This window comes from Eschrichtius robustus, chromosome 2, assembly GCF_028021215.1.
Source record: "Eschrichtius robustus isolate mEscRob2 chromosome 2, mEscRob2.pri, whole genome shotgun sequence".
NCBI classification, from domain to species: domain Eukaryota; kingdom Metazoa; phylum Chordata; class Mammalia; order Artiodactyla; family Eschrichtiidae; genus Eschrichtius; species Eschrichtius robustus.
Window position 1 is genome coordinate 105,677,956 of NC_090825.1, and position 27,150 is coordinate 105,705,105.

Sequence of the window (27,150 nt, forward strand, 5' to 3'; positions counted from 1 at the left end):
GTGGAGGAAGGAGATAAGGGGTGCAACTTGGAGCATATTGATACCACGATTTATATGACCTTTTCTGAAGTCCAATGAATGTGCTAAAAATCAATTGCATCATTAACAAGAAAGAAAATAAAGAGAAAAGTAACGATAAGAGACATAAGTAATTACCTGAGAGTGATGACTGGGTAAGCTGGTGAAACTATAAAGTGGCATTAATATTTAATTATTTAATTAATATATGTCATGAAGCAAGATGTATTTTAATTATTCCTTACGTAATTATTTTGTCATGTTTTATAGGTAGCAAAGAAATTTTCCAAGTAGGATATGTATTACTGTCAACCGTTTTTGTTTTAATTCCATGCAATTTGAAGGTGCATACTACATCAAGTTAGCATTTATTATATATTAATATCCAAGGTTAGTAATATATAAGTTTTTCAGTCCCTTTGAGAATCTAGACCTTTCACATATGCCTATAAGCTAACAGAGAAGAATTTTGCCTAGTTTCCAGGATTTCTTAGCAACAGATTAGAAATTTTTGTTTTGAAGGAAAATGGGTTGTTCTTGAGTTATTTTCTCCCCTTTTAAAGAGAACATTAAACTGTGAAGAATGTTGATGATTACTCCAGAGCACATAATATAGAATGAGTGGGTCATAAAGTCTCAGAGCTGAGATCTTTACAGGATTTTCTAACCTGTGTCACAATTCTTTGGTTGAGCCCTTGAATTATCCTTAAGAGTCTTTTCTGTTTTTAAAGGAGGGTGACCTCCAGTCACCTTTGGTAACCAACTTCTATGTTTAGCGCTCCCTGTCAGATAATAAATTGAATTATGCTGCTGGCTGAGTGTGTCCTATTCCTTTGCCTCACCCACTAATCATATTACATATTATACCAGGCAGTCTAGGAAGCATTGCAATTTAATGTATAGTTCATATTTATGTTTATTGACAGTAATTGTACAGCTACAGTTTGTTGTTCTATATCTACTTGTCTGAGCAAGGACAGAGGGTTTTGAATTATATTTGCTACCAAGGAAAACTAATGAAGGCAGCAGGCTTTTTTTGGGTCCTATTCAATACTGTATCCTAAATATAGGCCAGCTAGAATTGCCCTTGAATCCGTACAATTAGTATAGTGGTGACGTTATAACAACTCTTAAAAATACAATGTGTTAAAATTAGAGAGGGACTGTAATTAGCATGGACAAGATATATTTTTGTTTATTTGTGTTGGCCTTATTTCACGTGGTAAAATTGCATGCATTTTCCTATTTGCGCCCATCTAGGGAATTGACTGCTCTACCCCATGCCCTCTGGGAACCTATGGGATAAATTGTTCCTCTCTCTGCGGCTGTAAAAACGATGCTGTCTGCTCTCCTGTGGATGGGTCTTGTACTTGCAAAGCAGGTGAGTGGGTGAATGAGTCTGTTACCTGATCCTATTCCTGTTAGCTCCTAAAGGCACAGGAAAGAAACTTTAACTAGGATTCTAGCTCCAGCTGTGCAGAAATACGGTGCCTGGACTCAGCAAGACCCTTATCCAGGGAGAGCTCTCCTGCTTTCCTGAGTCAAAGGGAGAGGCTCACATGAGATGATCTCTGAAGTCGCTGCCAGCTCCAAAAGTCTGTGAGTCTCTGTGCTTTGGTGGAGAGTAACCAAGCAGACATGTGTCCATTCCTCTAAATTGACTGGCCTGGAGTCCTGACAAGAAATGCAGCCAAGCACCTGACTGTACGTGGGGGCCGGATCGTGTTTATTCACAGTTGCTGCAGCAGCCGGGATCCTGGATACTCACTGTTCATGGTTCATGGGCTCCTGCTTTAAAGATGGGGTTGTTCCTTCAAACACAAACTTTCCTTCTCCCTCCCATATAAATGTTTCATTTGCTGACCTGAACAAAACTCAGCACCCCACAATGTGCATCACTGCGCATTAGACAGTGAGTGATGTACGTTGTGCATCTTCACTTCATCTCTCTCCCCCCAGTAGCCCGGTAGTGCTTCTCAGTGTTGGCATCCTTGACAGCTGTGTGGGTGCTTTAGTTCATTTCTGGTAGAGGCTTTACATGGCAGAGCCAATGCTCCCTGAGCTGTGGCAGGGGCACTTCTGTGCACCTCTGAGATGTCTCTAAGGTGAAGAGTGGCTTGGAAAGGCTGGGCAGAGCTCCCTGCTGCCTTTGTTTGCTCATGTGCCCTGGCACTCTTGTCGTGGCAGGCTGGCACGGGGTGGACTGCTCCATCAGCTGTCCCAGTGGCACATGGGGCTTTGGCTGTAACTTAACATGCCAGTGCCTCAACGGCGGAGCCTGCAACACTCTGGATGGGACCTGCACCTGTGCACCTGGATGGCGCGGGGAGAAATGTGAATTTCCCTGCCAGGTATGACCCAACTGGGAGGGCCGGGAGGAGCTGATGCCAGAGGGTTAGCTTATTTTTGCAGACTTCATGATTTAAAGTGCCTGATTGTGAACCAAACCATAGTGACTACTAGAAGAATTGAGGTGTTTCAACTCAGATTGGATACAGGATAGGAAAAGGAATAGATGTGGAAATTAGTTAGGCAGCTTTGTGAGAATCCCTTCCTTCCTCTCTCTCCTGGTTCGTGCCACCATTCCCCTCTGTTTTGTCTATTCTAATATACCCATATCTTCATGGCAGCCAGTCACCAGCATTTGTCAAACACCCAGTGTATGCCTGTCAACTCTCCAAATATTGTGTTTCCATTACAATGGAAATCCTCCAGCCTTTGGGGTGGAAAGTGGCAGGACATTGAAAGGGGGGTGGTGATGGTGTCACAGAAAGCCTCAGTGAGGTGGTGAAAGGTTTGGAAACAGCCGCCTTTTGACACAAATATCTCTGAAGTCACACAAATCTCCATAGATTTCCATGGTTCAAGGCTGACTCTGTTCCCTTGACCTACTTTGGAGACACCCATCATCAGAACCCCTCTGCCGAGTCTGCCGCAGGCCAACAGGGTGGGCAATGGGCAGTGCATTCTGTAGTAACAGCCCATTTCGCTTGCTTCCTCTCACGCACGGGGCCAGTTTCCTTCCCTCTTTTCCATCACTCTTTCTCCCTATGCTCCCAAGCCATTAAGCATTCTCTCAGCAGTGTGTGTTCTCTGCCTCCCGGGGATCATCTGATGGTGAGGTGACACCATGACCCCCTGAACTGGCCCCCTCGAGGGGGGCCTTTCACAGATTGCTTTTCTCCCTGGGCTTCCTCCTCATTAAGTGCAGCCCATTTGGCAGCTAGAGAGCATCTCACCGGGGGCTATTCCATGCCCTCCAAAGCCCTAGGACAAAGTTAGCTTAGCTTTGCCTCCTGTCATCCACCAGTGAACAGATTATCAGTGCTCTGAGATGGGCTTGAAGATCACCCTTCACTCCCAGTCTGAGTGTGGACAAAGCAAAGCCCCCAGCACAATCTTGTCCTTTTTTTGATATATTATTAGATGCATTAATAAATCAGCAAAGGCTGAAGATGGTTTAGTGGCTCACACTGTAGCAAAGCTAAATCCTATAAGCCCGAACAAACATTAGTAGAACCTAAAAATGTTTTTTTAATATTTTACTTTAGTAATCACTAGACAAATGATTATGCCATCTAACACCCACTACCTGTTTAATGCTGGTTCTCGGTGCCTCCCTCTTGGTAATTTTGCAGCTTGGTGCTGTGGGAGGTTTGTAGTGCTCTCCCTCAGTCAGGACCTGGCAAAAGAGCAGGGCTTATAAATGCAGAACTTTCATTCCTCTCCCACAAACTAAATGATCACGTCCGTGAAGAGTCTCATCTCTGCTGGACCACCAACGCGATGTGCATGTGAAAACATTAAGGTCTGGGAGAGGATGAGGGCGGGGAGGGGGACGGTTGCCGACACACACTGCATCCTCGCTCAGGAGGTTGAATCAGAATGTTTCACGTGGTTTAGATGGCATCATGGAGAGGAGGATGCTAATTAGGAAAAGTGACAAAAGATGTTAATTTCTCCTAGTTCTATGTATCTCATTGGCAATTTATGGAAATGATCTTCATCATTAGAACTGTTATTTTTAAAATTTTAGGCTTTCTTTATGTGGGTCAGGGACTTCCTTTTCACTAATGAATAGAATGCCTTGTAGGAGAACAAAATTCTGGAACCGTGTATGGTGGCAGATGTTAACTTATTGTGGTGATCATTTCACAATATAAACAGGTATCGAATCATTATGTTTTAGACCTGAAACTAATAAAATGTATGTCAATTATACCTCAATGGGGAAAAAAATGCCCTGTAAGGAGTACTGAAATATTTTATAAAAATCTTTAGGAACAAAAAGACAATATGTTTTTGAGTTGTGGCTCACGGTAAGATAAAGATTCTTTTAATTAATTGGCATGTTTACCTATATTTGCCTGTATGCACATCAGCATGTTGGCATAGTTGGTTCACCATTCATATGGTAGACATAAACTAAGGTTTGAGCGATTTAAAAACTCTTACCTCTTGCAGCCTAGCCTATATTTGGGGGACCAAGAAGACATGGGAAGAGGTGATTGTAATACATGCTGCTGAGAGGTGTTTGGGAGGGGAGGGTGCTGTTTCTGAAACGGCTGACTGAGGTCCCTCTCATCTCCCACCATGGGATTCCCATCCCTCATTGCTATCTTCCATGCAGGATGGCACGTATGGGCTGAACTGTGCCGAGCGCTGTGACTGCAGCCATGCGGATGGCTGCCACCCCACCACGGGCCATTGCCGCTGCCTCCCCGGATGGTCAGGTGAGAACCAAGGGCCACTACTTGAAATGGGAAACATGCCAACGTGTGCCTAGCGCTGTTCCTTGTTACTTCAGAGAAACATGCACAGTTCAACTTTTCAGAAAAAAATGAAAATATGGTAAAGTCTCCAGGAAGCTGGCAAATTTTTACCCAAGAAATATTACTGCTAGGCCTAATTAATCTGTAATCCAGGGATGACTTTTTGTTGAATCAGGCAAGGGCAATTCTCTTGAGCCTTCTGGTATGGATGTTACGGAAAAACCTGAACGAACTTTTTGGCCAACCCAATACAACTATCAGAATTCACGTCATCAAGAGGGGAAAATTGTGAATTGCTGTGAAGAGTTTAGCAAGACCTCTGTGGTATTTTTGAGCATTGAGGAAAGAATGATTGATATAAACCATAAGAAAATAAGTTCACCTCAGTGAGGCAAAACTATTAAATAGTTTTATGGTTAATATGCAAATATTAAAATATTTATTACTAGAAATATTTCTTACAATAATATTTGTCTTAAAAATTCATAATATGATTGAGGACAAATTTTCTAACCACAAGGTAGAAATTTCTCCCTATTTATATGGCTTCTTGGTTTCAGCCAGGAAGTTTATCAAACTAACAGGGGTCTTGGGAGAAGAACCATGTTTTCGCTTAGGATATATAGACTTGGGAGATGGCACTAAATGCCCAAGCAAATTGGGATCTTGCTCTTCTTTTTGATACATCAATTCAAGGGTGTTCTAAGAAGACAAAAGAAGCCAAAAAATAGAATTTTAAACACTCATTAAGAAAAATTACTAATGGGAATGCAATAGGAAAGTTATCGGATATTGGAAAGAATGAACTGAATATATTGATGAACATTTCTTCTGTAAGTAAATTGAAATGTTAAATGCTGATTGCCAACTTAGAGTGAAATCCTGTTAAACTGGAGACAGGATTAGAGGTAGATAAATGAGCCAAAACTTTCGTTTAAAATTATATTCTCATTGGAAGTCATTTGTGTGTGCTTTTGTATATATTTGTGTCTAAATATATTTGTATATATATTTAGAGAAGAGAGAGGGATTTGTAAGACAGAGCTGTTTCCATATTGGTGGTTCTGCAGTATCCTCCAGAATAGTTTTTTAACTTGTCCTCTAAAAGAGAAGTTGATAGTAAAAAGCCCAGTATTCTCTTCAGTGATGGTTCATATTTTCAGAAGATGGGTCTTTCAGAGAAGACTCTTATGCCTCCATACCAGAGTTGTCATGTTGAGGAAATTATGGAGTAGCCTTACCTTTTAGCAAAAATGCACACAAAAAAGACTCTAGAGAAATAATAATAAGTAATGCTTATTGAGCGCTTACGGCAGGCTTACAACAATGCTATGAGGTAGAAAATATTATTTTCTCCTTTTTACAGATGAGGAAACTTAGGCAAAGAGAAGTTAAGTGGCCTGACCCAGAGTCCCAGAGTCAGTAATCATGAGAAATGGGATTTGCACCAATGCTGTCCCACCATGTAGCCAGCTCTCTTAACTTTTACACCCTACTGCCATGCGTGGACTTAGTCCAAGAAGTGCTGGGGGGCGAGGGAAGTTACGCTGAGATTTATTTTCAGCATGGATGAAGACTTCTGAGAATTATATGAGAGGACCATAGTGCTCAGTGCTGATAACTAGCAACCTTTTTATAGATAGATAGGTAGGTAGGTAGGTAGATAGATAGATAGATAGATGGATAGATAGACTCACATATCATAGAATTCACCTATTTAAAGTATAGAATTCAGTGGTTTTTAGTGTATTCAAACAATTGTACTGCCATTACCACTATCAATTTTAGAAGATCTTCATTACCACCCCACAACAAAAACCCTATTAGTACTTATTAGCAGTCATTCTCCATTTACTCCCAACTCACCATCCCACCCCCTTCTCTCTACTCTAGGCAACCACTAATCTACTTTCTGTTTCTGTAAACTTGCCTATTCTGGATATTGTATAGATTCATATAATATGTGGTATCTTGTAACTGGATTCCTTCTCTTAGCATATGTTTTTAAGGTTCATCCATATTGGAGCATATATCAATACTTCATTCCTTTTGACTGGCAAATAATATTCCATTGTGTGGATAGGCAACATTTTATTTACCCATTCATCAGTTGATAGACATTTGGGTTGTTTCCACCTTTTTGGCTATTATCAAAAATACTGTTATGAACATTCTTGTACAATTTTTGTGTGGATGTATATATTTTAGGTATACACTTAGGAGTGGAATTGCTGGGTTGTATGGTAACTCTAAGTTTAACCTTTTTAAGAACTACTGCACTTGTTTTCCAAAGCATCTGTACCATTTTGCATTCCTACCAGCAGTGTATGAAGTTTTCATATCCTCACCACAGTTGTTATTAGCTTTTTGATTATAGCCATCCTGGTGGGTGTGAAATCTTATCTCATTGTGTTTTTGATTTGCATTCCCTCAATAAGTAATGATGTTGAGCATCTTTTCATGTATTTATTGGCCATCTGTGTATCTTCTTTGTAGAAATATCTCTTCAGATACTTTGCTCATTTTTTAACTTGGGTTATTTGTCTTTTTATTATTGAGTTGTAATATCTCTTTATATATTCTAGCTCTATGTCCCTTTTCAGATATATAATTTGCAAATGTTTTCCCTCTGTGATTATTTTTTCACTTTCTTGATGGTGTCTTTTGCCACAGAAAAGTTTTTATATTTATAAAGTTCAGTTTATCTATTTTTTTCTTTTGTTGCTTGTACTTTTGGTGTCAAATCTAAGAAAACATTGCCTAATCCTAGATAACAGTGATTTATGCCTGAGTATTCTTCTAAGCATTTTATAATTTTAGCTTTTATATTCTGGTCTTTGATACATTTTGAGTTTGTTTCTATATATGGTGTGAGGTAGGGGTCCAAGTTTATTCATTTGTATGTCAATATCCTGTTGTCCCAGCACCATTTGTTGAGAAGAACATTCTTTCCCCCACTGTATTGTCTTGATATCCTTGTCAGAAAGCAGTTTACCATAAATGTGACAGCATTTATTTCTGGACTCTCATTTCTATTCCATTGATATATATGTCTATCCTTATGTCAGTAACATACTCTTTTGATTGCTGTAGCTTTGTAGAGAGTTTTAAAATTGGGACATGTGAGTCTTCCAACTTTGGTCTTCTTTATCCACATTGTTTGGCTATCCTGGGTCCTTTGAATTTCCATATGTATTTTAGGATCAGCATGTTAACTCCTGCAAAGAAACAAGGTATAAAATTAAAGAGGATTGAATAAATAGATCCATGAGAGTAATATTGCCAACTTATCAATATTATGTCTTCAGATCCTTGAACGTAGGAGGCCAACAGTAACCTCTGCAATGGTGTCTCTCAGCCCTTTGGAATTTGTTGAGAGCTTCTTTGGCTTCTGGCAGGAGTAAACTGAGAAAAACTGTAGTGTGCTTGATTTCTAGTGTTTGAGAGCTACCTTGGGAAACAGGTCAAGGCTTGTGTAATAGACTTCATTTTCTGTCAATAGGAGCTACCCACAGAAACAAGGACTCCCTAGCCCTCTAATTCCTCCTTGACTTGCAAAGGCTGAGATAACTGACTTCCCAATGTGAAATTCCACCTTCCCATGTTTCTGTTTGGCTCTTAATTACTAAATGTTAAAACTACATCCCTCCAGGGATTAAACCAGATTCTGTGACTTCACAGCGTTCTTGAAGTTCTCAAATATAGTGACCAGTACTAAGTTCTCAAAGACCACAGTGAAGCAAATAGCATTTTAGCCCCCTGGCAAATTCAGAACTTAACTAACAGAGAAGTCACATCATTTGTTTTGGGCCATACTCCACCAAATCTACTTTTGTCTTATGAATATAGAGGAAATGTGAGATGTTCCTGAACACACCAGTCATTGATCAAGTATCCACCTGCTTTGATGATTTAGAACCAGCCTGTGAAAAGCATGTGCTAGTATACATGAGAAAAGCAGGAGATATGATTTGGCCTGAAGCCAGCTAGAAAATGTGTTAGTTGCATTCCATAGTCTGGGTCATGGGGTAAGACAAATGATCCCATCTGGCCTTAGACCTGTGGAGCTCCTGTGGGAATGCAGTGGCTTTGTCACACAACATAATCTTATAATCCTCTGTCCATCTGTGACTGGCCTGCTTCTCCAAAGGGGAGGAAGTTTTGCTGCTTCATTTGTTCTATCACTTGTTGCCCACCATCTCTTTGTTTCATGGTTCCAATGTCTAATTCCTGTGGGTCTTCTGCATGGGCTGTTGGTCTGTAAGTATCTAAGACTGCTGGGAGACATTTTTTAGAGCAGTCATCCCCTGCACTCAACAGAACACACTTGTATAAGCAAACATATGTAGAGGAAAAGAAAGTTCCTGAAGTTCTGAAAAACACCCTACAGTTGGATCAAGAATTGGCTTATTTTTCTAAAAGGAAAGAAGATTAGACTCTGTATTATGTACACAGAACACCATTTCATTGTCAAAACTGGGTAGACTCATCATTTTTCATCACATACTTGTTTTGAGTAAGTACCTCATAAGGACATTTCAAAATATGAAGAAAGCTTTGCTTTTCCTTTAGATATCAGGTTTGGGGCAAAATAAGTAACCTCAGTCCAGGGAAGCAAGTGATTCTGTTTCCTTCCTCCTTATTGTGGAGATTGCTCTAGGTGAAATGTTGAGACTCGCTGGAGATGGTAGCAAGTATGTGGGATGACAGTGAGGCTTTTGTGAAGGAATCATTGAAATCTAACACAGGGACCTGGGCTCTTCCCTCGACCAAATCATCAAGATACTGTAGAGGCACCAACTGTGCTCAGCCGCTGAGGATGGGGAGAGGCTGATCTGGCCTAGGAGTATGGAGCCAGAAAGAAGGGTCAAGAGACCTTTATCCCTCTTTGCAAAGAAACTGACATACCCACATTGAGGAAGTCAGGCACTGACATGATATACTGAGGAAGTCAGCTTGCTTTTTCACCAAGGGGCTCATCACCATCTTGTAACTTCACTCTCTTTTCTAATGTTTGACGGTCTCTTTTCTTAAAGGAAACAAGACTCTTATTTATTTCTACTATAATTGATAGTCCCATTTTTACCTAGTCATAAAATAAGTTTTCAAAATGTACTACCATAAATATTAACCAAAAGTTGCATCTGACATCCCAGATACTATTTCCAAAAGAAATGTAGCATTTTTCAAAAGAAGAGACATGCATTTTTATTATACGTTGTTAATTAAAACCTTAATTTATTGATGTGTTTAGCCAATAGGTTACTTTATCAAACAGAGGCAAATTGCAATTAAAAAATGGGAAAAAATGAAACATCAACAAGATATAGGCTGTGTCCTGGGCTCCTTCTCCCACACCTCTGCTACACACACACACACGCACACACAGTCTAATCAAATGAGACTGACTCTTCAAAACCATTATTCTGAAATTCCAGGTGTCAGTGAAATATAATTAGGTGTATGTGTGTGTGTGTATGTGTGTTTCCAGAGTAGTGGAGTGATATGCTTTATACAGTTTTTCCCAAAAAGAGTAGAAACACGCTGATGTTTTTTTTTCCTTCCTTTCTGCTCTGACTTCAGTCAGCCAGATCACCTCTTTGCTGAGTGTTACAGCTAATCAAGATTTCATTCCAGCTGTCTGGGAGGATATGCAGTCTCCAGGCTGGTTCCCGACCCTGGCTAAGATCACTGTCACCTGGGAACTCCTTTAACTCATATAACTCATATATTCCTGATCCCCACTTCACACCTACTAAATGACAATCTGGAGGGTGCATGAGGAGGAGGATGGAGCCATTGCCAGCCCATAAAGTACCGTTTGGACAAATTTGCAAAAGGTTTGGAATTCCCTCAGGGTGTGCTTCTTGGTGGTAGAATGCAACAAGCTGGATTTCTGCTCTAACTTAGCCCTTTAGCCAGGGGCTCTTGTGCAGTGTACAACCTGCACAACCTTACTTGTTGGCCCTGTCTGTTATTTAAAAAGTTACCCTGGTAATTGCAGGGGCAATTACCCATCTGTGGTTTGACTTCTGCTCTACCTTGCTACTGTAGTGATTGAAGAGGTTGGAGTCCAGGGGAGCATTTCTGCGACAGAAAACCTCATAGCCAGTGGCAAAAGACTAGAGGAGGCTTAGAGATACATTCATTCCAGAACAAAAAAGTTAAACGCTAAACTGAGAGAAAAGAGATTAAGATGCCAAAGCAAAGTCTAGGAGTCTTAGGAAAGAGAGTGGGACTAGCAAGGCGTGGATAATGATGAGGAGGGGAAAGGAGAGTAGGAAGAGGTGGGGTGCTCGTCTGAGCCCAGCCAGGAAGGGGGGCACTGGAAAGAGGAAACACTGCAGGGAACTTCATGAGAAGCGGCCAGCTTTTCTACTCTTCCCAGCAAGCAGAACCAGGCCTGCAGTGGTCCCAGCCCCTCTCCAGAAGGACAGCCCCCCATTCTAAGTTTCCACACACACACCGAGTTTGACCAGCTGAGGAAGGGAGCTGCTGCTTCCGGCACTGATCGGTGATGCCTGAATTGTCATAGTAAGGGGAGACCCACCTTTCTTTGTCAAGTGACATAGAAGTGCAAATTCAAGTGCATGTGAGTTTTAATCAATGTGCTTTGCACCCAATCAGCCACAAGTGCAAATGACTCGTTATTTGACCCTTTAAGATATTGGGGCAGGAGGGTGGGAAATGTGTAGCACATGCATATGTCTGTCTGTCACATGGTCCTGGGGGAGGGAGTAATTTAAAAGCAGAACATGGGGTCCCTAAAGTGAGGGTGGAGGGAGGGGCTCGCCCTCCCAAAAGAAAGGCTGTTGTAAAAGCCAAGCTTCCAGATCCCTAATCTGCCCGGCATTCCATTCTGTTTGCTTTTATCTGGGCGCGGACTAAGGCAGGCCGTGCTCTCTGGTGTTTTGTGTTGCCACTGCAAATACAAACATCTCTGATTTACATTATTTATTTATCAAGATTTTTTTCAACTTGGCTACCAATATAGCAGTTCCTTCTTCCTTTAACGTTTATGGTATCGAAAGAGAAAAATTTGATTTAACAACCATTTATTGAGTATCTCCACGTTGTATGCAACCGCAGTGCTTCGGTGCTAGGAACAGGACGATGAGGTGGCACTGGCTCCTGGCCGGCAGGAAGACACTCATGACGCTCAGGGAAGCCATTGTGTGGGCAGAGGTGGATAGGCCAGGGAGTCACTTGTCTACACTGCCATACGCCTCCACTTCAGGTGTCCAGAGGATTAGAAAAGCACAGACAATGTTATGACTAAATAATTTAGCTCTTCTCTCCTATAATCACCAGGCCCAGTGATTATTAACAAATCTCACTCTTTGCTCTAATAGATATTTAGTAGCTCGTTGCTCGGGAACAAGACATCGAATCAAAATCATTTCCTTCATTCATTAACGCCCCAAATATTGCAATACTTGCATAAGGAATATAAACAATAAAGCAAGACAAGGAGTTTGGGTTAGATCTCTGAGAGGGAAAATAATGACACCCCAGATGATTTATTTACTGCATTCATGCAATCACAAATGCCTAGTGAATGCTGATTTCACGTGGAGGCCGTGGGCATAATGCATCAGGCATTTAATGCACGAACATTTCTTTAGAGCTGCTTAGCTGAAGTTTATCACGATCACTCAGCCATTGCCTAGCAACTCGTGAAGGCTATCAAAGAGCTCTTTGTCCTCCGTCCTGGCAAAAACAGCCCTGCACAGACCTCCTTATCAGTGTTAGAACATTTATCAGGAAAAAATGCTTCCATTGAACCAGAGAGTCCTGCAAATTTAAAGATATCCCCTTCCGATTTTGTCCCTTCTTCCAAATAGTGTAGGAAGTTGTTTCCTGAAGTGACTCGTATTAAAGCCTCTATCTGTACTTTGATAAACATTCCAAAAGAATTTCCTTAAGATGTCCCATAATTCTTCTATTGCTTTATAATCTGAACTAACATTTAAAATCACAGACCTGAGCTCATCAAAGTCTGTCTTGCCCAAAATAAGCAGGGCAGACATTTCCACCCCCTTAGCTGGGAAGAGTCCCCATTTTAGGTACACAAAACATTAACGTGTTGGGCTTCCTGGTTTGAGTGCTCTTCTTGTAACTTCTTCAGAGAAGCAAAGAATGATATGGTTGCTCCATACAGTTGGAAAATGGTTCTGAATATTATGTTGGAAAGAGGAACTGTGCTTATTGACTCATTCAACAAACATTTATTTAACACCCTCCATGTGCTGGGCACTGCAGTGAACAAAAGCAGGCATCATGCGTCTCTCCCTCACAGAGTTGCCAGAATTCCTAAACTACCCTGGATGGAATATGGGCGGGGGGATGGTCTTTCATCTGCATTCTCTCCTGCACCTCTATGGAATTCATCTTGCCCCCAGGTGCCATTGATTTCATTCAAGACCTTGTCATTTTTATCACTTTTTACTTGGGTAACCCAAAATAGCAACCCGACATGTCTTCTTTCTTCCAGGCTCATCGTCTTCAAACCACCATCTTCCCTCCTACAAAGCACAAATCTAACTATGCCTCTCTCCTACTTAATTGTCCATCTGGTCCCTGTTAACACCAGGAGGAAGCTCATACTCCATAGCATGGCATCCTTGGCTCTTCCCTACGTGACCACTGCCTGCTGCCCCGTTGCCTTTCCTGCTTTTCCCAGCACCAATTTCAGCTGTCCCCAACACTTGTGATTTCTGAAGGATAGACACATACTTCTTAGGGCCTGAACCTTGCACCCACCATTCTGTTAGCCTGGGACCTTCCTCCACCTTCACAGGCTAACTCCTTCCCTAATCATGATCCCCAGACAGGGTTGGATATGCCTGTTCTGGGGCCATTATCACTCTAGAATTGGAGGTCTTTCTTAGAGAACCTTTCAAGAGCAAGCCAGCAGTTTCTAGACCCCTTGAATGTTTATTGAGCTGAATTCTCTTTTCTGTCTTTGACAAACAAGGTAAGAAAAAGATGTCTTATAGCACTCCAGCAAGGTTGGCAAAGAGTAGGATGAGAACAATGGAAATAATTAAGGAATAAAACACATACACACACACACACACACACACACTCACAAAACACACAGCCCCTCCCCCCCAAAAAATGGTTAAAGCAAACTTACAATTCCCTATCCTGGAGAAAGTTTCATTGCAGGGTTAACCCTATATGGAGGTCACATCAGTGGCCATATACCAAGTGTGACCTAGAGAAGCACTTACCCCAGTTCTACCTCCTGAATTTCAGTCAGCCTCACTGCCTGAAATTCCACAGCTAGAGATTTATTTCTTAGGCTTGTAACATGTATCCTGTCTTAAAATACTAATATTTTTCTAGAGAAGATAACACCTCAGCAATAATACATTTATCTTATCTTTTTCTGACTGTAAGATGAAACGAAAGATAACAGGAGGGCGCAGAGGTCCAGAGGGGAGGAATAGCAATAGGAGAAAATGGTGCAGCAAGAGGAAAAAAGACAGCTTCATGCTTTTTTCCTGGAGTTGCCCCTTGACTGAAACATGCTTTATATTTGTCTCCAAATAGATTTGGCATTAATATCTGCAAAATGATGACTCACTTTTACTAGTGATAGAGGAAAAAAAAAAGGAATTGAATTTTTAAAGGGAGTTGGTGATAGAATTGTTATAATTTACTTGCCAAGGAAAGACTTATTTGCAGCCCTAAAATAAAAGTTATTTAAACGTAAGCTTGGTTCTATTGAAATATGCTCATATGATTGGAGACAGAAGGCTTGATAGATGATCTCTAGAATTCCCTGTGATTCTCTGGAAATGAAATGATGGGTAAATCATGTGAAAAAAAGCTTATCTTTGCAATGGATCTCCTTGCTATATCGGGGGCCTTGTTACTTCTATGAAAATTACCTCGATAAAGTTGATTGTGACTGATGGTTATGTTAACCAGCTGGACAAACCTACTAGAGAAGAGGAAACAGATATGAAATAAAGGATCACTTTATTCTGATTTGCCAATCTGCCCTGGCATCATTTTTCTTGACATGCTTTGATTGAGAATGTGCTAATTAATACATAAATCATGATAATCTCTAATGTGAAAAAGCAGCATATGCTTTTTGATCTAAAGTGTATTCCATCTTAACTGCATTTATTGTCATGTAGAGATTTGGTAAGTAGTTGATAAACTAAATCACCATAAATGGCTAAATCTCCACCTCCCGCAAACTCCTATCCCACAAAAAAAGTGTCAAAAATCAGGACTAATTTTCAGGATGATTTTCAGATTAACCAGATAATCGTTCAGCTTCCACTTCTTTAAAATCCTAACTCGGATTTGCCTGGGTAGCTCCAGACCAAAATGGCCAGGGTCGTCTGGATCTCTATGAAGCAGGTGTCCCATATTAGCTGCTGCTAAATAGGAGTCCTGGCTCACCATCAGAGCTCAGAACTTGAACTTGAATAGAGAGTGAAGCCTGTAGCGGGTTACCTTTTTGGGTACTTCTTTCAAATTTGGAAAACAAACTTTAGATTTGCAGCCTCTTTCTTTTTTTTTTTTTAAACTAAATATTTCAGCTTTTTTTTTTAAACTTTGGGTTTATTTACTTATTTATTTATTTATGGCTGTGTTGGGTCTTCGTTTCTGTGCGAGGGCTTTCTCTAGTTGCGGCAAGTGGGGGCCACTCTTCATCGCGGTGCGCGGGCCTCTCACTATCGTGGCCTCTCTTGTTGCGGAGCACAGGCTCCAGACGCGCAGGCTCAGCAGTCGTGCCTCACGGGCCCAGCCGCTCCACGGCATGTGGGATCTTCCCAGACCAGGGCTCGAACCCGTGTCCCCTGCATTGGCAGGCAGATTCTCAACCACTGCGCCACCAGGGAAGCCCCTGCAGCCTCTTTCAAAGTGGCTTGCTCCTCAATCCATTTGATGCTTCTGCCTAGTAGAGCTATGAGTCAAAACACCAGCTAAGACTCTGGGGTAGCTTTAGCACACTTGGGGAGCGTAGCATTTGCAATTCCATCTCAGTTTTTCGAAAGGGATTTGAAAGAAAGATCAAATATTTGTGAACTCAAGAAAGAAAATATCATAGTAGGCCAAAATTCCACATTTTATTTTATGGGGAACACTTAAACCCCAATTGGCTTCTAACAGGCCTGCTTGCCTTTCTTCAGCCAGCAGCCAAGCTAAAATAACAGTCTGTTGTAAGTTCAAGCGAAACACAATGAGGTCTGTGCTTTTTCATGCCTACTTAACAGCCTGTACCATGCAGAAGACTTTCAGATGGAGGAAAACAGGAACAGTCAAAAGTGGAGCTATTTCAGCAGAAATGACTGGCCGCCAATTAGCAACGTTCACTTTATGGTTTGGGGCTGCTTCTGTGTTAAGGTTTGGGCCATGGTAACTTTTCTCCTAATCAATTTAGGAGCAAAAACTTTAATACAAAACAGGGCCTTGTCAGCCTCCTTGGTGCGGGCGGAGTTCGTGTTCTGGAATCGTCAGAGTGGGAGTGGGCTTGTTCCTATTGTGTTTTCACTTGGTCTGAGGCCAGCAGTCGCCAGTTCGCTCCTAATTATAACTCATTCTTATTGCCTCTCAAAGCAAGGAGCATTTCTTTGAGTTGTGAAGTATTCTGACTTACAAGAAAGAGCCCTCTGTGGCATTTCGAATACAGATTTACAAAAGAAACTTCCATTTATCTCGAATAAAACCTGGTTTTATTTTTATTTTTTGCAACTTTGGATTTTCTTTGTTTCCTTTAGGCATTTGTTCACTCGAAACTGACTCTAAAGTTTCTCTATTTCCAGATTGAGAGTTAAACACCTGCATATGGGTTCATAATAATCAATAGCTTAGACAACAGCTATGAGTAACATCATTTGTGATATTCTGCCTGTGTCTGCCCAATGGCAGATTAAATGTTTAAAGAGGAATTTGGTGGCACAGATTAGTATATCTTTCTGTCTTGCACACTGTATTTTCAAAATATTTTAAGACTGTGTTTATTTGGTTGCTCCAGGGGAAGATTTTCTTTACGTAAAACAATTTAACCACCTTTTGCTTCAACCTTATCTTTCTACACTTTGTCCATTTCTCCATAAAAACAAAGAATGGGGAAGGGAGGATGTTGCCGGAGGCTAAAGGATATAGTATTTTTGATAAATTTTGCCTTCAATAGACAGAGCCCTTGGGCTTCTCCTCTGCTCTCTCCTCCTAAAGAAGAAAAATCAGTATAACAAAGATGTTCTATACCTTCTCCTTTATGACACCACAGAAAACAGTTCTGGGATTATTTTAATGTTATGACGATATGATATACGATCCAATATATGATGATGTATTGATGTGTATAAGTGGATTTTAAGCCTTGTATCATGCCCACTCACTGCTGCCCATGATACCTCAGAGTCGATAAGGTGACCTTGGTCCTGGTCTCTGACTTAGCATCCCAGGCGCCCGCCCCAACGGCTCCTCACTCAGCCTTGCCCGTGTGCCCTGTTTCAGGTATCCACTGCGACAGCGTGTGCGCTGAGGGACGCTGGGGCCCCAACTGCTCCCTGCCCTGCTACTGTAAAAACGGGGCTTCGTGCTCCCCTGACGACGGCATCTGCGAGTGTGCGCCAGGGTTCCGAGGCACCACTTGTCAGAGAAGTAAGTGTCTTGTTAGACGGCAGTTTCCACCTTCCCTTCTCAGATCACCGTGTACAGAATCCTGATCTCTGTCCCACCCCTCAACTCATAGAAGTGTTCTGTTGCAGTTGAGGGCATGGGGAGAGTGGCGAGGTCACCCTGTCCTTTGCAGAGCTGTCCTCACTCGATAGCCCTTCCCCAAAGGCTTCCTTCTTTCCAACCTTCAGGACTAACCTAACAGATGGGGCTTTAGCCATTTCTTCTCAGGAATGATTTCATTGCCTCATTGGCATCATCACCAGTTTCTTGATCCTGCCTTAAATCTTGCAAATGGTGTTCCAGAAATCCATTGACCTGTAAATATTTTATTCAACCATTTGGGCATTGGCCTTACCTCAATTACCAGAAGTCAACACCAGCCAAACTTTGCGGCAAATCATACATCCTTCCAGTAGTCTGAAAGCCAGTGCTCAGGGAAAAATAGGATTGCGGAGCTTGAAATGGGGGCTGATGACATTGGTCAATAGAATTTTTGAGTTAGGGATTGATCCATAAGATTTCCCTCAATCTTTTAGTAAATGTAATGAAGAAAGGAATATATGACTAATTGTAAGATACATTATTCTATTTTTTTAATTATGATTTTTTGCATTAAGGGTTCTATGCTGTCATTCTATACTTAAATCCAAATAATGTCTTGGGAAGAACCTAATTATAAAGCATTTTGCTTTTTCACTTTTCAATCACAGTCATTAACCTGGACCATTTTGAGGAGGAACAATCTTTTAATTCTGACTGTAAATCTATTTATTGCCAGAAATGACTCTTAAAGAATAAAGGATTAACGTGTGGCTTGAAAGTATTTATTTGGGCCTTGTTTGTATTTAGAATTTTATTTCTTTAATTTATTTGCTCAACAAAAATTCCTCAAGCCCCTGCTCTATGCCAAGCTTCGAGCTAATTGGGGCCATAAATGGGAAGATAAAGAGAACTAAGACATTTTGCCTGCCCTGAAGCAATTCAGAGTTTACTGGCTTCTTTTCATTATTAAAGAGTGCCCTCGTTCCTTTTGTTGTTGTTTTATACTTGGAAAATTCTCGGTATCATTAAAAAGAATGTTTTTTTTACCTCAAACTTGAACTAGATCCTTATGTGGAATAAGAGAGAAACACATCTCCGGGAAGATAACTATTTCCTTTCTGTTTTCAGTCTGCTCCCCCGGTTTTTATGGGCATCGCTGCAGCCAGACGTGTCCACAGTGTGTGCACAGCAGTGGGCCCTGCCACCACATCACAGGCCTGTGTGACTGCTTGCCTGGCTTCACAGGCGCCCTCTGCAATGAAGGTAGGGTGCGCAGGCTTTGGGAGAAATACGTGGTGGTGAGCAGGCCCCATGCAGCCTGTCCTCAGGCTTCCCAAAGGACACGTACGTCTTCAGCTAGCAGCTAGCAATGCCTTCTGGTATGCTGTGGCTGCAGCTTCTGTAAATATGACTGAGCTTTGGAAAAGCTGGCTTGCCAGTCCAGCACAATCTCTTTATTCTCTGAGCTGTGCTACTTTTCAGTTTTAATTGGAAACAGCCTTCCATGAAAAATCAATATGAGGAAGGATTTTGACTCCCTGAGCAAGGAGCCAGGAAGATTTCTAGAAATGTGGTGATGTCTCCTGATTTGTGTTGCCTTAATGAGGGTCTTTGGCTTCAGATGTTTGTAAAAATGAGCTCATTCAGGATGAGGGATGCTCTTGAGTGGAGGCAGCTACCAAATGGACAGCTGGGTTGATGACCTTTAAAGTCATTTTCTATCCTGAGTCTAGGGTTCTGTGAGATGAGATGTAATTGTGAGTTTCTGACCTATGATTTATTCACAGTGTGTCCCAGTGGCAGATTTGGGAAAAACTGTGCAGGAATTTGCACCTGTACCAACAATGGAACCTGTAACCCCATTGACAGATCTTGTCAGTGTTACCCAGGTTGGATCGGCAGTGACTGCTCTCAACGTAAGTCTTGTTTGGGAACAACTGATCAACCATTTATTTACATTTGTTTTCAAATTCTTTAGGATTGAAGTATGAGTATTTAAATAATCAAGAAAGACTATATGAATAATTATAAGATATGTTATTTAATTTTTAAGTGGCTTTTTTCCCCTCAGTAAGAGTTCTATGCAGTGGTCCTGAATTTAAATCCAACTCATGTCTCGGAAAGAACCTAAATAGGTAGCACTTTGCTTATTCACTAAAATGATTCTTCATTTGTAAAATGAGGGTCTTGTACTCAGAAAATCCATTCAGAAGTTCATTCCAGACTTCAAGTGTCAGCTATGATTTTTCCCTTGCTCTTGGGCAAAAATGGTACACACAATTACGGGAGAAAATTTTTTCATTTTTTAATTACTTCATATTTATTTATTATCTTCTTGGGACCATATTCCCTACTGGATAACCATATAGAAATTGTGTTTCTTCTTTTAAGTAGTTCTTGAAGTGTTAGTATGAATAAAAAGTACTTCTTTGGTAAATCAAATCATTTTACCCCATAATTTAAACGTTATTTCACAGATACTTTATCTGAGGTTCTGATTGCTCTTCAGTGGGCGAGGACCCCTAATGATTTAATTTGATTATTTTCCGCTTTGTCCAATTAAGAGTTTTTATAGTAAACCAAGTCTTACAAACAAATGGGAACCTTCACGTTTAAAACAAGCCTCTAGGGACAGCTCTAGAGTAGAGTGACACGTGCAGGTTTAGACATCACAGACGTGAATTATATGACCTTGGGTTCCTTAACTTCTCTCGAGTCACACCATCTTGCCCATATGGTCTCTGGTCAAATGTCCTCTCCTCAGAGAGGCCTTCCGTAAAGGAGTAGCCCCCATCATTCTTGTCCCCCTTTCCCTATTTTATTTTTTCTTATAGTCCTTACTGCCCTTATTTTTTTGGCCAGCTGGGTGGTTGGGTGGTTGGTTGGTTTGCCTGCCTCCCTTACTAAAATACAAGCTTTCAGAGGGTGGTCTGGACCTTGTCTTGTTCTCTGCTATCTCCCCTGGGCCTAGAACAGTGCTGGGCATATATAGGTCTCAATGTGCGTTTGTTAAATAACTAAATCTGTAAATTTGGAATGATGTTTACTCTGCCCACCTCGCCCTGCAGTCTGTGTACCAATACCATGTCCGTCATGATGGCTGCTGTCGCCATCAGCATTACCATCTGGAATTGAGACAGATGTGGAGCACAGTCTTTCTCAGTCCTGATGCTCACTGCTGACCTATCACACGCGAGGAGCTGTGTAAGGCGGGTGGGATCCTCTCTTCGGGGTACTGGCCTCAGGACTCTCACAGAGCTCTCCATGCGTGCTGTGCTTTCAGCTTGCCCACCTGCGCACTGGGGTCCCAACTGCATCCACACGTGCAACTGCCACAACGGGGCCTTCTGCAGCGCCTACGACGGGGAATGCAAATGTACTCCGGGCTGGACGGGGCTCTACTGCACTCAGAGTAAGTGGCATGCCTTTGGAGGCTCACCAAGGGGGGGCCCACCCCAGGGGACACGGCCCCGCCCTGCGCATGCATGAGCTGAGCTCCCCGAGGTTCCTGGCATTGGGGGGTTTCATCACCCAGTGACCCTGAGACATCTAAATTCCTCTAGGCAGTTAAGAGATACCGCGTTCCAGGTTTGCTGTCCCTGTGTCATATCAGGACACTGAGGTGGAGCGATGCTATAAGTGACGGTGTGCAGCTTCTTTCACTTCTCTCCTTTCACCAGGCCCTATTTACATGGCTCAGATCCCCTGTCATTTATTCTAGCAGCACAAAGGTTAGGATAAGTGGCAGTGATTAGAAAGGAAGTGAAGACAACAAGCCTCACTGCCTGACCTAATGTGTGCTCCTGGAGAAGACCAATTCTGTGGTTCTCGAATTTTAGCGAGCTCTGGAATCACCCGGCTGGCTGGATAAACACAACTGCTGGCTCCGCTCCCAGAGTGTCCGATTCATTAGGTCTGGGGTGGGACCTGAGGATTCACATTGCTAACAGCCTTCCAAGGGGTGATGTCAGTCTGGGATCATGCTTTAAGAACCACTAGTTCTTTTTCTCCATTTTATGTCACACAATGTCTTCACTGTCTCGTCTTCTATGAGGTTTTTAGCGTCATAGGGTATAATGTACAAAGTACTCCACAGCTCAGCACTGTTGGGATAAGAAGACTGATCTCTGCCCTCTTGTCTTAAGTGGAATAAAGGAGGCAAGACAGGAAAGCATGTATTATGGTGATCAGTAATAACAACATATAATTTTAAATCACGGAAATGAGCTGAGGAAGAAAGATGGGTCAGAAATCAGTCAACTCTTATTTAATACTAATTAGAGAACATAATTAGAGAACAGGCTGAACAAGTCTTTTGGAAGTTTCTAGAAGGGGGTTTAGACCTTGAGCCGTGATTTGAAAGGAAAAATTGACGAGGAGGGAGGTTGTCTCAAGCATATTCTGCCAAGATTGTATATATAGAAAGTTTTTCAGCTCTTCAGAGAAAAGAAAAAGGAAAAGTTATTGTGCATAATTCTAAAATTAGGACCTGCTTCAATCAGAGGACCTTTTGAAGTAAAAGTAGCACAGCACAGTGGGAAGAACATGGGGTCTGGAGCCAGACTTCCCTGTGTTTGTATCGTGGCCCTGCCATCCTGCCATTTGCTGGCTGTGTGACTTGGGCTCAGTTTACATCCATAGGGTGAGAATATCTATCCCTGTGTTTCTGGGTTATTGAAAAGATTCAATGAGAGGATGCAGGAAAAGAACCTGGCACAGAGTAGGTGCTGAATAAATATGTGGAAATGATGTCATTGCATGCTGGCATCCATGTTCTGCCTCTGTTTCTCGAAAGTTGAGCTTTCATTAAAACTTCTATAAGAGAAAGGGAAGATTAAAAAGCACATGTGATGCTTGGAAACAGCCGTCGAGCAGCCCGCATTGAAGTTTTCATGATGGCAGAGAGCCCTGAAACACTCCTGCAGGGCAGCTGCTGGCCCAGGAAAGCCAATAGGGCTTGTGCATGTCCTCAGCCCAAAGGCCCCAGTAGTCCGGGTCTTGAAAATTGTGCAGCAGTAAGAAGGCTTATTGCTTTTTCTAACAATGCACCTATGAAGTGCAGGCTTTTTTAAGATCAGAATTCTACCACACATCTTTGCTGAAGAAGATACTATTACATAAGAGAGTAACAGATAGGGATGACAGGGCTAGTAGCAGACTTGGAGACATTCTGTACTATAAGTAAAAGCATGTAGGTAATTTTAACAAAGTACTCATTTCAGTCCATGGAATTTGAGTCCAGGATTCTAGTAGTCGAGAGAAAAAAATGAAAGGAAACATCCCCGGACTTCCATGGGGTTGATGGAATGCTTTGTTAGAAGACACCAGCTTGCCTCTAGGGATACCAACCATGGTTAAACCGCCCCAGGCGTGGAACTGCTCTTTCGCCTGCTCGTGAAGTACAAGTTCCTCCCAAGAGCTCCATCTTGGGACTTCAAAGAAGCCGTTGTGAGAAGCTGCGGTGCGCATTATCTTTATTCTCGCTCTACTGGCTCAGCGTCCTTCAGGTTCAAACACAAACATGTTGGAGGCGGAGCTGGGTTTCTCCTCAGCGGGCTCCTGACTCTGCTGTCCTTCCTTCTCGCACAGGATGTCCCCTGGGCTTCTATGGAAAGGACTGCGCCTTGATATGCCGGTGTCAAAACGGAGCCGACTGCGACCACATCTCCGGACAGTGTACTTGCCGCACCGGGTTCATGGGGAAGCAGTGTGAGCAGAGTGAGTGTGAGAGCGAGGCACCTCTAGGCGCTGTTATTTCCCCTCCAACTCCTGACGATGCGAAGGCAGGACCCACAGCTTTGAGGCTGTTCCGCCTGATGGCTGGTCCCCTAACAGCGCGGTTGACTTCCTTCCCCTCCCAGAGACCCCGCTACCTTGGGATTCTTGCTGGCTGTCCTTGTCCTCAAAATTCTTCTTCTGAGGAACTGATCAGCGCTCTGGGTGGAGGGGCTGTGGCTACAAGGATGAAGACAAAATTCAAGTTTTCCATCTGTTCATCCTGGCTCTTTCTTCCTCCCCTTCTTATTTTTGGAACGTGGCTGCTCAGAGCTTTCAAAGAGCCAGTCAGGCTTTCCTCACGGCAGAGGCCGTGCCAGGGTCTCGCAGCGGAGGGGTGTGCGTTCGGTAGGGCCAGGTTGGGTGCGCGGGGGCAGAGGGGCTGGGAGCCCAGTGCCAGCCGCGCCGTGGGGGAGGGGTGAGTCCGTGCAAACACGGCCACGCTTCGGACAACCTTCTCTTGATAGTGCTTTTATACCGTTTCCACTAACTACTCCTCATCTGAGTATTAACAACCTTCCAGACAATATATTGCCTTCAATTTTTTTGTTGTAAAAATCCCACTCAGGGAGCATATACTCTATTGGAATTCCCCGTCCTTCTGGTTCCATTTCTACCCCAGCAGCTATGCATCTGCTCACAGGGCTGTAAGAACATGAGCCTTAGACTGAGTATTTCAAAGTAGTTTATTGTTCCTTTCCTCTGTGACTTTCATTCAGTGTTCAGTATGAATAATCAGGTCTTAGGGCCGTATGAGGCTCACTCTTTCACCATAAGTGACAGGAAAGGTGCAGGACATTTCCTGCTTACAGAGGGTGTGCTCTTGAGAAGGATGCAACAAAGATTACATGGCTGTAGGAGCAATGTGGCCTGGAAAGGTTGATCAGCATAGTAGGACTTGGGCAACAAAGCAATACTCTCCCTCCACGACCCCTCCCCAGAAACTCACAGCACCACTGGGCAGCCATGTTTGCCTGGCTGTCTATGTGCCAAACTCTAGAATATATCTGCATATCCTCCCATCTAGTAAATAACAAGGGTGACATCCAGGAATCAGCCTGGGCAGAGATGGCCCCATTTTAGCTTTGCACTGCTAGTTCATTTAATCATGAAACAGATACTGAGTCCCACAGTTGCCTGCACACTGCTTTGTGTATATAAATATTATGTGTATGTGTATAAATGTCTAAACATATATACACATACATATATGCCTAGAAACCAGAATAGGCTCTAAACTGACTTTCACTTGAATGCCAGCATGGTTATGGGCTTATTAAATAAAAACATCTTAAGTGCTTCCATGATTACTCTGAACATCAAATTAAAATGTTCCTATTTTTGGAGACTTTTCCTAATGCTCATGTGTAAGTAGAAACCCTGTGTCTGACAGAGAGCTCTGATGGTAACAGCACATTGCCCCCTGCTGCTCACTTTACAAAAAACATCAGTATTTTGTCATGATAATTTTTACATTTAACATGCCTAGTATATTCTTTGAAATTCATGCCCAACTCTTACACAACTACATCGTAATAATCTCACTATTTTAATCTCTCAGTCTTCAACCTGCAAATCCAAATTTTGAGCCTTTCTGTGGTAAATGAAGTTCTTACCTAGAGAATTAACAAAGCTTGCCCTCTCCCTCTTCCCCTGCTCCCAGCTAATCCAAGTCAGAATGTGCCTTCAGGAGGATCCTACAGCCTACAGTAAAATATACATGTTCTCAAAGAAGCATCTCTAATTTATACTTTTCAGCGTAGTCCCCTTCCATCCCATAGTTTTGCCTGCTGGAGTCATCTCAGATTGCCCTTAGTGATGATCTTCATCAGTTCCACTGGGGTTCCACAGACTCTCTACAAACCTCCATCAGGGAGGTGGGTACATACAATAGAATCTGAAAGTGCCCAGAGCTGTGATGAGGGCCTCGGTCTCTGGCCCTATGCTGCCTGGCCTGTGAGTCCCAGCGTGACTCAAGGAACACCAGCCAGCTCTAGGACACCCTAGGTGGTACAAGTCTCCCTGAACAGGGATCCCCTGGAAGGGCTGGCCTCCAGGCACACCAGATCATACAGTAAGACCCTTGCCCCAGGTTCCCAAGGCTGGAGAGCTACATTGGACTCTCATCTTCTCTTCAGAGTGCCCTGCAGGAACATATGGCTATGGCTGTCGCCAGATATGTGACTGTCTGAATAATTCCACCTGTGACCACATCACCGGGACCTGTTACTGCAGCCCAGGATGGAAGGGGGCACGATGTGATCAAGGTAAGGATGCTAGTAAAGGATACTTACTCAGATGAGGACACTCAAGCTGAAAGAAGTTGAGTGATTTGCCCAAGGTTACATATATCTAGAATATGTTAGTGTTTTGACAGCAGGTTTGTCTGATTCCAAAGCTCATGAGTTTTCCACTGTGCCTACAGTTTTTTCAGCTTTATTGAAATATAATTAACCTGTAAAAAGCAACACACATATATATATATATAATTATACTGTATATATGTATACACACACACATATATATATAACATATATACAACACAAAGTATACAACTTGATAAAATCTGACGTATGTATACACCCATGAAACTATCACCACAATAAAAATAATGAATACATCCATCACCCCCCAAAGTTCCTTCCCTGCCACCACTAGGTCCCAGGCAATCACTGATCTACTTTCTGTCACTATAGATTAGTTTGCATTTCCTAGAATTTCATATACGTGGAACCATACTGTACTCTTTTTTGTCTGACTTTGTTTATTCGGCATAATTCTTTTTGAACCATGTTGCTGTGTGTATCAATACTTCAGTTCTTTTTATTGCTGAGTAGTATTCTGTTGCGTGGATATACTGTAATTTGTTGACCCATTCATTCTCCTGTGATGGACATTTGGATTGTTTCCAGTTTTTGGCTACTGCAGATAAAGCTATTGTGAACAGTAGTGTGTCAAGTCTTTGGGGACATAGGCTTTCATTTCTCTTGGGTAAGTTCATAGGAATAGAAGGATTGGGTCATATGGTATGTGCATGTTTAACCTTTCAAGAAACTTGTGCCTGTGGTTTTTAACTAGGGTGTATATCACAGTCACCTGGGATTACCTGCAATATACATAGTCAGTCCTACTTGGGCAATTCTGATTCTGGGGTGGATGGCTCCCTTGAGAAAGATGGTTCTGAAGCATGGCCTTCAGAGAGCTCCTAGCGCATGTGGTGCTTTCTCCATGTCATAAACACATGGGCTGTAAAGGCTTCAGAAAATTCATATAGTGATGTAAGTGAAGTCATCTTAAACAGTAAACTATGTGGGTATTCCTATTTAACTTTCTTTCATAAAATAACTTTGACATGCTCATGATTTATATTTGACCATCATAACAATACAATGTTATATTCCACAATAACATTGTTGTTACAAATACATTGTAATCACACTACACTGGCCTTGGTGCCTGCCTTTTGGGGCAGGCTGTCTTATAAGAAGGTCTAGCGTTTAGAATCATAAAGTCATAGGGACATCTGAGCTGGAAGTACCTTCATGGAGGCCATGAAGGATGTATTCATTATTTCCTCTTTTACAGATGATGAAACTGCAGCCTAAGAGCTTAAGGGAAAGTTCAGAATGTATGGATCAATTTTTTTAGATGCCAGGTTTCTTGATTGTCAGCCCCACTTGTGCCTTCACCTGATGGAACTCAAGGAAGAACTATGTAAAATGAAATTTTGAATTTTAATGAGTAAGGTTTTAGGGTGATGTTACCAGGTCTTATTGGGACAGACCTTTCTGTCATAGAAAATACCTCATAGAACATATCTTCTGAGGTAAAAGGCTCACTGAAATTAGGACAAGACAGATCCTGATCTTGGGCTAGATTTCTAATGGAC

The 27,150-nt window shown here is 42.2% G+C and overlaps 1 protein-coding gene across 2 annotated transcripts in view; it reads left to right on the top strand.

Annotated features, from left to right (window-relative positions):
- The window catches only part of MEGF10 (multiple EGF like domains 10), a 370,667-nt gene that overhangs the window by 331,761 nt on the left and 11,756 nt on the right, over positions 1 to 27,150 (top strand). For both annotated transcript variants that reach the window (XM_068535791.1, XM_068535792.1), the window contains 9 exons: positions 1,279 to 1,399; positions 2,206 to 2,369; positions 4,649 to 4,751; positions 17,280 to 17,426; positions 18,615 to 18,749; positions 19,274 to 19,402; positions 20,770 to 20,898; positions 23,076 to 23,204; positions 25,400 to 25,528. In XM_068535791.1, the coding sequence (XP_068391892.1) occupies positions 1,279 to 1,399; positions 2,206 to 2,369; positions 4,649 to 4,751; positions 17,280 to 17,426; positions 18,615 to 18,749; positions 19,274 to 19,402; positions 20,770 to 20,898; positions 23,076 to 23,204; positions 25,400 to 25,528 (1,186 nt within the window). The remainder of the gene's footprint in view (positions 1 to 1,278; positions 1,400 to 2,205; positions 2,370 to 4,648; positions 4,752 to 17,279; positions 17,427 to 18,614; positions 18,750 to 19,273; positions 19,403 to 20,769; positions 20,899 to 23,075; positions 23,205 to 25,399; positions 25,529 to 27,150) is intronic.